A 12,529-nucleotide genomic window follows, 5' to 3' on the forward strand; every position below is an offset into this window, starting at 1 on the left:
AATGTCAGACCAACATTTAGCAAAACAAAACAAAACTATTTTGTAGACCTGCAGAAAACAGGCACAATGTTGCAACTGTTTGATGTCAAGCTATTCAACTTCTCTTGTACTATCATCTCAAGACAATTCTCACCTTAAGATCTATGATGTAATTTTTGCTGAAGATGCCAAAATGAACTTTGATTATATGAAGAATTCTAAATCCTCAGTCTGCTATATTAAAATTAAATCTGACCATAAAAGGGCTGCTTATCTGTGGAAATTAACTTTCCCCTGTTAGCCATGTATTTACTCATCTTAGATTTCAAACTATGCCCACAGAATAACTGACTGGTAAATTCTGTTAACAAGCCAACAAATGACCATCTTGGTGTATGTGGATCAAGGAAGATTAAAGCCATAGTGCACTGCATCCTTTATACAACTCACCTAAGGGTAGATTCATCTATTCATTTCAGAATTTTCTAGAAAGTCAGTCAGATGATTTCAAAATTAGATGGTTGGTAGCCAACATAGACAAGTTTGTTCCTAAAGGATAGTTTTATATGCACTAGCAGCAAGAAAGTTACAGGCTACTTTTTTTGACCCAAAATATAAGTTGACTGTCAAGGGTATTTTTTTTTTAATCTAAAGATTTGGGGAACTTTACCATTTTAAGTTTTAACAATTTGCATTTCTGAAAATGTAACTTTTTTGTGACTAGATCAGATCAGATCAGCAGTAAATGACAAGTTGAGAGCTGCCAGCTGGCAAAATTACAACTGTAATCAAAACTCAAATTAAATATAAATGATTTGCAAAATCTTTAAGCATATGGGAGTCCAAAATAGGTTTCTCTGTAAAGACAGACAGACAATTATGTTCTATAGTTAGCACGCTGCTTTATCTTATTTAAGGTTGAATGTGACAGCACATGACAACAATGGATTTAAACTTCATGTCAAGTACTAAATAAAAGCACTGACTTAGCTTAAAATTATGACATGGGAGACCAGGGTTCAAATCCCCACACAGCCATGAAGCTTGCTGGGTGACCTTGGGCCACTCACTGCCTCTCAGCCTGAGAGGAAGGCAATGGTAAACCCCATCTGAATACCATTTACCATGAAAACTCTATTCATAGGGTCACCATAAATCGGAATCAACTTAAAGGCAGCCCATTTCCATTTCCCTCTCCACCAAGCATATGTCACATGACATCTAATGAAAGGCGAGCTACACATTAAATAATTTATTCAGTACCAGACGTTTTCAGAGTAAATGGCATAACTAATTATCAGCAGTTTATTTTTAACATAGCAATCATTAGTAACTCCACTAAAATACAGAGAGTAATATACTGGGTCTCCCCAGGGCTGACTGCTGTGGAATTAAAGTGGTACGAAAGATTGCCTAAAGTTTAAAAGACTTTTCATGGAATAAGTTTAATGCTATGAATATAAAACAAAAACATCATAAAACTATAAAAGGATAACTAGCAATATCACCCAAACTGATCATTACATGACTGGGAATATGAATTTGTCTAGCGTGAAATGTTCAGAGGTAATACAAGTATTATTTTCCTCAAATGTTCTTCTACTGTAAAATGATGTGTAGGGAGCACTTTAAAAAACCCTTGTTATTAGTCTAGGCCCTAGACCCCAATTACTGTTGGCACACAGCTATGCAAACGTTGCCAAGGGGGAGTTGGTGGGCAAGCCCAGTGAGGATCCTGAGTATTAAAGGGAAAAAAGTTGTTCAGTGCCTAAGCTTGTATGACAAAGCAATGTGAAGCTTCCCAACCCAGGAAGGCCTGAGGAGAGGAGGGGACAGGGAACAAAATCCCCAGCATCTGGACTCTGGGGGCCTATACTATGAAAAACCAAACAAACAATACATTACAAAATAAATGTCAGTATGTCAACAGATTAGAGAGTGGCTATAATGTCTGTTGCTAAATCTCAGCATATCCTTCTATAAGCACCAACATCTATTAATATGATTCAGAGATGGCAAAGTGCAACATACATCTTGGGATCAGAATTACTATGCTCCAATTCATAGTTCACAGAACTACTTGGCCCCCAGTAGTAAGCAGCAGTTCAATTTACACAACTACTAGGCCCCAGTTCACATTTGCTCAACGAGCATGTCCTATACTTATTTTAAAGGAGCAGTACACCACAGTGGCACATAAAGAGAAAGCTAAGAAGAGTGTGTGTCACCTTTTCTTATTATTTGGTCTGTGACTAGAACACAACAGAACAAGTCTGCATATATTTTGGCATTGTTTTAAGGTGAAATTAACATGATGGAGTACAAATACATGTTTGGAGCAGGGTTACCAGGTCTCCGGTTTTCTCCGGAGACTCTGGATTTTGGGGGTCCTCTCTTGGTCTCTGGGTGAGTCACCTAAATCTCTGGACATTCTGCTTTCATTTTAAATAAAATAAATTTCTAGGTAGTCTGGTTCAAGAGATATACACCAAAATGTCAGCTGCTCCCCTGCAATTTCTGTTAAATTAGCTCATAGTTGGCTGCTCCAACCCCACCCTTTCAGGTTTGTAGCCAATAAGTGAATCATAGAATCACAGAATAGTAGAGTTGGAAGGGGCCTACAAGGCCATCGAGTCCAGCCCCCTGCTCAATGCAGAAATTATTATTATTATTATTAATAATAATAATAATAATTTATTCATTCATTTATTTATTTATTTTATTTGTATCCCGCCCTTCCTCCCAGCAGGTGCCCAGGGCGGCAAACAAGGCACTAAAAACACTTTAAAACATCATAAAAACTAATCTTAAAATACATTAAGACAAAACAGTGTTAAAAACATTTTAAAAACTTTTTTAAAGGGTTAAAAACATTATTAAAAAACATATTAAGCAATTCTGACACAGACACAGACTGGGATAGCTCTCAACTTAAAAGGCTTGTTGAAAAAGAAAAGTCTTCAAAAGGCGCCAAAAAGATAGCAGAGATGGCGCCTGCTTAATATTCAAAGCAGTTCCGACAGATGGCTGTCCAGCTGCCTCTTGAATGCCTCCAGTGTCGGAGAGCCCACTACCTCTCTGGGTAATTGGTTCCATTGTCATATGGCTCTAACAGTTAGGAAGTTTTTCCTGATGTCCAGTCGAAATCTGGCTTCCTATCAGAGTTGTGATTGACAAGAGATTTGTTGACGTACAGGCAATATCTAGAACCCATTGCAAGGCCAGAAAACTGTTTTTTCCTGCTTTTCTGAAAATCTCAGTAAGTTTATAGCTTTCATCAATAGCAAACGTTTTTCTTTCTTGTGTGCAGGAGATCTTAATGCCATTGCAATGTGTTATACCCTTCTAATTATGAGGGGTCAAACAAGTTTAAAATTTCCTGGGCTATTGAAGAGGGCAGTGTTTTGAAAACCTTCCCAATATGAAGCTTTAATCCTATGCTCACTTTTCTGGGAGTTAAACTGCAATGCTAATCCCACATACCTGGAGGAAACCCCATTGAATTCAGTAGATTTACTTTTGGGTAGGATTGTGCTGTAAATTAATGGGACTTCTGAGTGAACATAGCAAAGGATTGTGTTTGTGTGTTAAATTTTTCTTACCCCTCCAATCCTATTTTTTAAAACAATTAGATATGGCTTACTTAGGTGTCACTCCTGTTATTATGGAGGAAACTAATACTGATTTTATTGAAAAAAATGTTCTGCAATGACCAGCTGGTTTTGATAATAAACTGTTATATAGAGTGTATATATTTTATATCTCCAGTGTGTGTGTATATGGAGTCTTTCCAACATCCCTATGAAGTAGGGTTGGTGATTGGAAACCAACTCATGACAAGAAATAAATCCCTTTAAAATCCAATAACCATAAAACAAGTATAAAACAGTTGCAAAATTGCTTAAAGTGGCATGATTCTGAATTTTGGGTTGTCTGAGGTTGCAGTGCTGTGCACGCTTCCATGTTTGAGTAAGCCCCACTGAATACATTGGGACTTGCTTCTGAGTAAACAAACATAGGATTGCACTCTAAATATCTTCACAGAATATGTAAATAATAAACATCTTTGATAGTCATGAGAGCCAGTGTGGTGTAGTGGTTAGAGTGCTGGACTATGACCTCGGAGACCAGGGTTCAAATCCCCACACAGCCATGAAGCTCACTGGGTGACCTTGGGCTAGTCCCTGCCTCTCAGCCTCAGAGGAAGGCAATGGTAAACCATCTCTGAATACCGCTTACCATGAAAACCCTGTTCATAGGGTCGCTATAAGTCGGAATTGACTTGAAGGCAGTCCATTTTCTTTTCTTTTTTTGATAGTCATACTTATATAAATATTTCTTCATACTATGTCCCAATAAGTATTTGATTTCACATTATGGTTGTACAGTATTACTTCCTCTACATTTTAAGTGTGCTCTTCTTCCTTGAGGTGGTGATGGTTCCCCTCTGTTGTTTTCATCCTGAGGGACAGATTAGGCTGAGAGATGTTGAGTAGCCTTGGTCACTGAGTAAACTTTATAGGTCATTTCCATTTTAAAAAAATTAATGAAAACGATTTACATTATTAACTAGATCCACACAGTACATTTAAAGCACATCCAACTTGCATTTAAAGCACACGACTTCCCCCAAAGAATCCTGGGAAGTGTAGTTTCCCCCTCATAGTTATAGTTCCCATCACCCTTAACAAATTACAGTTCCCATGATTCTGTTGTGGGATTCATGTGCATCAAATGTGTGTTTTAATGTGCTTTAAATGCTTGGTGTGGATCTGCCCTAGGTATGTTGTGCATTCATTAGTGAATTGAAAAGAACTACTTTAAAAGATATTTTTTTAAAATGGGGAAGGGTTCTAGCTCATTGGTAGGGCATATGCTTTGCATGCAAAGGTCCAAAATTCAATCTCTGGAAAAGACTATTGCCTGGAATCCTGGAAAGCCAATGCTAGTCCATGTCATCAGTACTGAGCTAGATGGTATCAAATGGCCTGAGTCAGTATAAGGCAGATTCCTTTGTTCCTAAAAGTGGAAAGAGACCCAGGGGCCACAATGACTCCAATATTATTTATGTATTTTATTTACAACATATTATATACCGCTTTATTATTTAAAAAACCTCAAAGCGGTTTACAGAAGGGATTAAAACAATAAAATTATTGGCAAAAAGTTAAAGATAGGTATTTAAAAATATTCAAAATAATACACCAACAATGAGTTAAAAACAGATAAAAAACATAATAGGTTTTACATGCCTGGGTAGGCTTGCCTGAACAAAAATGTTTTTAGCAGGTGCCGAAAAGAGTGCAATGAAGGTATCTGCCTAATGTCAATAGGCAGGGAGTTCCAAAGCGTAGATACTGCTACAGGGGTGAGACCGTGCTGAGATCATCGGCAAGTTTTTCCACCAAGCGTTTTCCACCTGCCTTGCCCCAACCCCTTTGTCTGGACATTTAAGGAGGAGCTGCAGTCTGAGAGGTATTGCAGGGGTGAGACCGTGCTGGGACCATCGAGGGGCTAGCTTTTCCATCTGCTTCGCTCCTTCACCCCTGTTTTTAGTGTCATTTTTCTGGGGACTCTCCTTTACCAGGAAGATGAATGCTTTTGGCTTTTAGCTGTTGTTGCTTTTTAGAAATGCTAGGATTTTGTTGGCTTGAATTTTTGTAAATTGTATTGTTCTTATTTGTGTTTTGTATTTGTGTTTTTCTATATGTCAGCCACATTGGGGACCTTTTTGTCCAAAAGGCGGCCTAGAAATAAACCATAACATAATATACTGCCACACTCAGGGCCAGTTCTAAAGGGTGGCCAGGTGGGGCACTGGCCCGAGGGCCCCTAAGACTACAGGGGCCCCTGAGGGGCCCCTCTGCTCCCCTGCTGCAGATCGCATGGCAAGAGCTTCGGAGCGCCCGCCATTCCCTTGCTTAACCTGCCTTGCTCTGCGGTTGCACACACAGCGCTGCCCTTAACAAAGATGGTGGTTGAGGTTTCCCTAAGGTGCTGAAGCCTCTGCAGCCATCTTGGCTGATAGCAAGCATACGTGTTGTGCACGCGCATCCCTGCCATGCGCCAAGATGGCAGCAGAGGCTTCAGCCCCTTAGGAAAACCTCGGCTGCCATCTTTGTTAAGGACAGTGCTGTGTATGCAATTGCAGGACAGCTGAGAAAGGTAGGTTAAGCAAGGAAATGGCGGGGCGTGCAATCCACGGCAGCAATCCTGCTACGAATCATAGAAGGGGAGAGCCGGGGCCTGGGGCAGGCTTGTGCCCAAGGGCCCCAGCATGTCTGGAGCCGGCCCTAGCCACACTAAAGGATCGATTTCTTACAAGAGCAGAACAAATACTATGTAGCACCTGAAACATGGAAAGCACACCTTGAACCTGGCCTGGTAGCAAATCAGCATCCAGTGCAGATTTCAGAGCAGAGGTATTAAGTGCTGATAGGGTCTCACTCATGTCAGCAATCGTGCCACAGCATTCTGCACTAATTGCAGCCCCTGGATCAGGTTGTGCTGCATGGGGATTTCTATGGCCTTGGCTGCCAGGATTTTTTTGGTTTTGGTTTTTGGTTAGGAATCCTGACTGGTTGTGGGATGCAGAGTTTTCTGCCTTACTTATAGGAGTCTTGTGGTTGGCATGGTATTGCATTTAGGAAATCATGACTGACTTTTGTTTTTCTTTTCCTATTTCCATTTCATTTAACTTTAGCCTCACTCCCTTACAACCATAGAAGCAACAACAGTGGTCCCATGCGCTCAGCTCAAGCCCCTTAAACCCACCGATGAAGCAATTTTTTGGTTGCATGACAGTTTGTTTCTTGCCCAATAGTGGACATTCCAGGCAGGGGTTGCCAACCTTGCTTGAATATCAATATATTTGCAGAGGATCCATAGTCAAGCCTTACCAACGCACAACTGAAACCATATCTACTGAGAAGTAAGTCCTATTGAGTTCTATGGCATTCATCTTTTCTCCTAAGTGCTCCCATCTAACATCTCCACAACACTAGGCCCCTTTCTACCTACAATGGCCTTCTGGTGACTGGCCTGGCCTGGGGGCACTTAAACCCTTCTTACCAGAATGAAGTACACCAGATTAAATGTTCCCTACCCAGGCTCCCTAAGCATGTGAGAAGGAATGATCCCATCACTTTGGCTGGACCTGGGAATATCCTCATTTAGCTAAGATTTCTATCTTAATTTCCATATCAGAGAAATGTTTTTGTTTGAATTATATGCTCCAAGCAACTGTGGTGCTTAATGTATCATCGTTAATGACATCACTAGGGCCTGGCCATGTGACATCACTACAGCCTGCCCCTGAAATCTCAGGGTTTGGGATGCTTCTGGCCTGGCAATCCTAGTCTGGAGCACAGAAAAGAAAAGAAAAGCAAGAAAAAATATGAACAAGCAAAAAAAAAAGTCTGGCAATTTTATTCAGCTTGGGCTTTGTTGCAGAATTATCATGTAGTGATGAGGGAGATAGTGAAAGCCAGTCATCAGATGTTCAGGAAGTATTAGAAGAAGAAAAAGCTAATGAGGATTCTGCTGAAGCAGAAGAACAGAGAAACACTAGCACTCGTACTGCCCAGGGTAAGTATAGATTGGTCACATATCTCATTATTGAATACATTATGAATTAATTTGCCTGTACATTTAGCACACCAGAAGAAATTTGCATATTTTTATCTTTTCTTTCATTTTTGTAAGTAAAACCAAATATGAAGCACCTGTTCAAGTATCAAGTTAATATTAACGTACAGTACTAGCGTACAGTACTTGCAAAAAATTTAGGAGCACCGTGAATTTTCTGGACCTCCTTTGTAGGACCTATACTAAGTAAAACTACAATACAATATACACCATTGGAAACAACAAAAACAACAACAATGCAATATACACCATTGGAAACAACAAAAACAACAACAATGCAATATACACCATTGGAAACAACACCACTACTATATACACCATTGGAAATAGCATAAAAATTAGCCTGAAGTGATATAAAGTATGTGTCTCAAAATAATATATTAAAAATATTTTTACAATGCAAAAAAATGCATTTTCAAGGGTTTTTTAGGCATAACAGCTTAATGGCTCAGGCCAGGATCCAGTAATAAAGTTCAGCACCCACCCATTAAGAGCCCTGACCTCAGCAGCCAGTCAGTTGCTGAAAGCCCACCTGAACAAAAAGGTCTTTGTCTGCCAGGAAAGGACAACAGAGAGGGGGCCTGCCTAGCCTCCCCTTGGTAGGGAGTTCCATAGCCTTTAAGCAACCATTGAGAAGTCCCCCTCTCACATCCTCACCAATGTGTCTCTGAGGGTGGTGGGGCCAAGAGAAGGGCTTCCCATGCAGATCTCAAAGCCTTAGCAGGCTTGTATGGGAAAATATGGTCTTTCAGATCACCTAGATCTAAGCCATTGTGTCAGTTGTTAGATGATGTGTTAAATAAAAATTAATATAGGTTATATATTGTGCAATGCTTTGCAGATACACCTTCAACCTAAGTCACTTAAAAAACTTGTTTAAAGAAACTAATAACATTTGGTTTGTAGGAAGATTTAGAGAGGGGGCCCTGATCATACATCTTGCCAGCTCTCAGCAGCCCTGAACCCAGGCATCTATTATGTAAATATTTTTATTACAGGCTCTGCTAGCAATTCCTTTGCCTACATTTTCTTTATTTGTTTAGCATATAATGATAACAAAAAGAAAAAATGTTTCTTCATAGGTATCTCAGTGCCCAGTGCAAATACAGTAACCCCCCTGAGATTTCTAAAAATAAAATACTCATAACTGATTCCATTTCTGAATCAAAAGAAGGGTAAGTGCCAAAGACAGAAGTCACTTCTCATTCTAAAGTACAGCTAAAAGTCTTCAGCAGTGGGAACTACTGCAGAAGAATATCAAACAATTCTCTGCTGCATATATAGCTATCTCCCTCTGCTATGCACACATTTTTTTCAATCACAATCACTGTTTTTAAGACTTAATTGTGGAATCAAGCATTCTAATTGTGGAACAACATAAGCATTATATTAATGATAGTGATGTTATGTCTGCAGAACTCTTTTCAGTTATTCATATGATTCATTCAGGACTGGCTATACCATTACATACACCAGTAGTACATGCTTGCAAATGTCCTGTTGGCTTTAATGAGATTAAGTCAAGTAGATTTGCCCATTACAATCTGGATAAAAATAGGCAGAATTATATTGTTAACATTGTATATGTCTGTAATCTTTTCATCCCAATTATCTTTATTTTTGATTTTATGTTTGTGCTGTTCCTAGTTTGACCACAGAGGTAATACATCTGTATAGGAGAAGTATACAAACCACGTGTAGATTGTTGCACTTTGCAATCATATATTGGTCTACTCTGCTGCAAGTACCTGCACCAGGAAGCTAAAATTGGCCATATGCCATGTGTATACTATATGCATATTCAGCAAACAGGTGTGTCTATGATCATCACCATGACAGCCTTCACAACAATACCTATTTTCACTTTTTCCAGCACTGAAAGTAATAGCGTATTCTTCACATTTGAAATCGCTCACAAAGTTAGTAACTTAAAGAATTCTATTGATTCTGCACTTTGTCACAAAATACTCTAAAAAAAACTAAGAAAATGGAAAATAGCATAACACTTACATGCCTTCTTCAGATGTAACAGGAAACCATGGTTTACCACTACATGAATGAGCTTGCACAAGCCTCAGGCTTGCATCCTCCCCTTTCCTTTCCATTCCCCTCTTTTGCATGCCAAGAGAAGATCAGAAGCATCTGTTTTTAAACAAACTGCAGTTCTCCATGATGTCTGAACTCAGGGAGCTGTGATTTATTTAAACTGTAGTTCATTAGAATAAACCAGGCTCAAACCAGTTTCAGTGTTGTATTAGAGCAGCCTTTCCCAACTAGTGGGCCACCAGATGTTGTTGGACCACAATTCCCATCTTTCCTGACCATTGGCAATGTTGGCTGAGGCTGATGGGAGTTGTAGTCCAAAAACATCTGGTGGCCCACTAGTTGGGAAAGGCTATAATGTTGGAGAGTTGCTGCCAATAAATGTAAACAATATTGAACCAGATGGCCCAATGGTCTGCCTTGGTATAAGACACTTCCTATGTTTCTACTCAGCCACAAAGTTCACTGGGTGAACTTGGGCCAGTTACAATCTATCAGCCCAAACACTTACAGGAAAAATTATTAGAGCACCTTTTAAAAATATTAACTCAGTAATTTATTTATAGCCTTTTCATCATCTCACTTTATAGAAAAAGCTGAACTGGTTTAAAACATGCTATTTTACTGCACTACCCTATAAGCCCTGCCATGTTGCACAACATGGCTTATGGCTAGCTAGCATGGCTAGCTGATGCAAAATCTAAAATATAAAAGAGCATGATGCCATGCATCTACCCTTGACAAATTTGTTTTTGTTTAGGCAACACTTTGATGCTCCTAGTTGAAAATCATCGTTCATTACAATGGGTCAGTGGTTCCTAATACGGCAGAGCTATCCAAACTACAGAAAGCCAGCATAATTTACACTGGCCCAAATTAAGCCAGAATAAGTTACCCCTATTCCAAACTCTTTTCGGGAATGGGACTATTGCCAGCTGAATGGCCCTGAGCCTGGCAGAGAGAAAACAAGCCAAACAGAGTTTGACTTATACCACCCTTTTTGCCAATGTAACTTCTGCTGGGTTACTAAGTCATGTGACCGAGCTGAAAGGAGTCTGGAATGGGGGTAAGTTTCCCTTGCCCCGTCACATTCCCCAAAGCCCCTTTTTTGGGACTTAGCTGGCTCAGCCAAATCTGGGCTAAGCCCTGACAGTCCTGGGATGAAGGATTTACACCCAGTGTATCTCCAGCTGAGCCAGGATGAGGCACTATAGCCGGCCTAGCCCCCTATTCCAAAAAACCCTAGTTTTGACAGATCTTGGCTTGGATTGCTCCCTTAATTAAAGTTCCAGCACAAAATAATTCAATGGATTTCTGTTCCAATGCACACATTATTTATAAGTTTATAAAATAGCTTGTTAACAGCAATTATATGTTACAACCCATTAATAATGGGTTTCATTGTGTAAATATAAAATATAGTGAAGGGGTTACAGTGCCTTATTCACAATTCCTATGGACTATTTTTAGCACTTTTCATGCCATAAAAAACCTAATTACACACAAACACACAAACACACCTGTATGATGCTTAGCACAACTTTATGTTTCCTATATTACCTGGCTAAATGCAAGTCCTTTTAGCACGATTTGTATCTTTGGCATGCTTACATCACACCTATGCCTTGTGAATGCCTTATAATAATTTTCAGAGAGTAGAACTACTGAGTGTGGCAGAGATATAAATGCTTCAGGGGGAAAAAATTGAAGCAGGGGCTTGCTTACCTTTCCTTTCTCCCTAACTGGTGCCCCTGAAACATACAAGAGCTGGCAGGTGTGCAAGATTAGCATCACACAAGAGGTGATCTGTGTTGTACATACAAGGGCTATAGACAGGAAAGGAAAGCTATACAAGGTCAAAGGTAAATGGCGACCAATCATATATTTAGAAAGGGAGATTACAGGAAGCTGCTGTTGAAGCTTCATGGGCCTGATCTACAAGAGAGGGAGAGTGGCCGAAGAAGTAAAGCTTTAGACCAAAGGACCAAGGTGCAAGACTCTCTGCAGCTAGAGAGCCTGATCAAACATTATAGTTATTTATAAACAATTCCCACACAAAGAGCTGTTCAAGGCAATTGTTTTGCAGGGAAGCTCGATTCATTCTACTGCTATGTTAAACAAATCCATCATTCACCTAAACATAGCTCAAGGTTTAAAGTACAATATCTTAAATAAGAACTGATAGAATGAATCATGTTTTCCCCACCTCCATATTCAGCAAATGAACAGTTACAATAGGCAAGCACAGAAATGCCACATGAGTCAGTAAATTCAGATTCAGGCCATTCATAACTGAGTGCCTACTGTTTCAGAGTTATCACACTTTAAAATGCTTATGATCTCACCTTAAAATTGTGTATAACTGCCTGAATGGAAACAGATTAGTACAGTTTATTCAAAATTATCAGTTAGTACTCAAGAACACTGTAGTAAATCATACTTCATTGCGTTTATATGTTATAGTGTAGTACCTGGACATCTGTAAAGCTTTCTTGCTTGTGCAATATCTCCTTTACTTAATCGTGTGCGCTGACCAATCGCTGGTCGGATCCCATTATCATCACGGGAAGGAAGTATAGTGTCCAGAAACATTCCCCTAAAAAATTAAGAAACCAAGAAACCCGATCACGTTTCGTATCAAACTAAACTTGAATTCACAAAATACAACTTTTGTTTATGTATATGACAACGTTCTTGGCCAAATTAGGATCTAAAAACAAAACAAAACAAAAACCAGCCAGTGTTATGGAAACCATATTCATAAGTTGGCTTGCTTGATCAATCTGGTTTGTTGTTTTGGAAATTGTTCTGCTCAGGTCCCTGTTCCCTAGCAAATTGTCAACAGTTCTGCACGTAATCT

At 39.5% G+C, this 12,529-nt stretch overlaps 1 protein-coding gene across 4 annotated transcripts in view; it reads right to left on the reverse strand.

Moving 5' to 3' along the window:
- Positions 1–12,529, reverse strand: part of TLL1 (tolloid like 1) — a 201,179-nt gene that overhangs the window by 70,456 nt on the left and 118,194 nt on the right. For all 4 annotated transcript variants that reach the window (XM_061584205.1, XM_061584202.1, XM_061584203.1 and 1 more), the window contains one exon: positions 12,141–12,265. In XM_061584205.1, the coding sequence (XP_061440189.1) occupies positions 12,141–12,265 (125 nt within the window). The remainder of the gene's footprint in view (positions 1–12,140; positions 12,266–12,529) is intronic.

Source organism: Rhineura floridana, chromosome 9 (assembly GCF_030035675.1).
Source record: "Rhineura floridana isolate rRhiFlo1 chromosome 9, rRhiFlo1.hap2, whole genome shotgun sequence".
Lineage (NCBI taxonomy): Eukaryota > Metazoa > Chordata > Lepidosauria > Squamata > Rhineuridae > Rhineura > Rhineura floridana.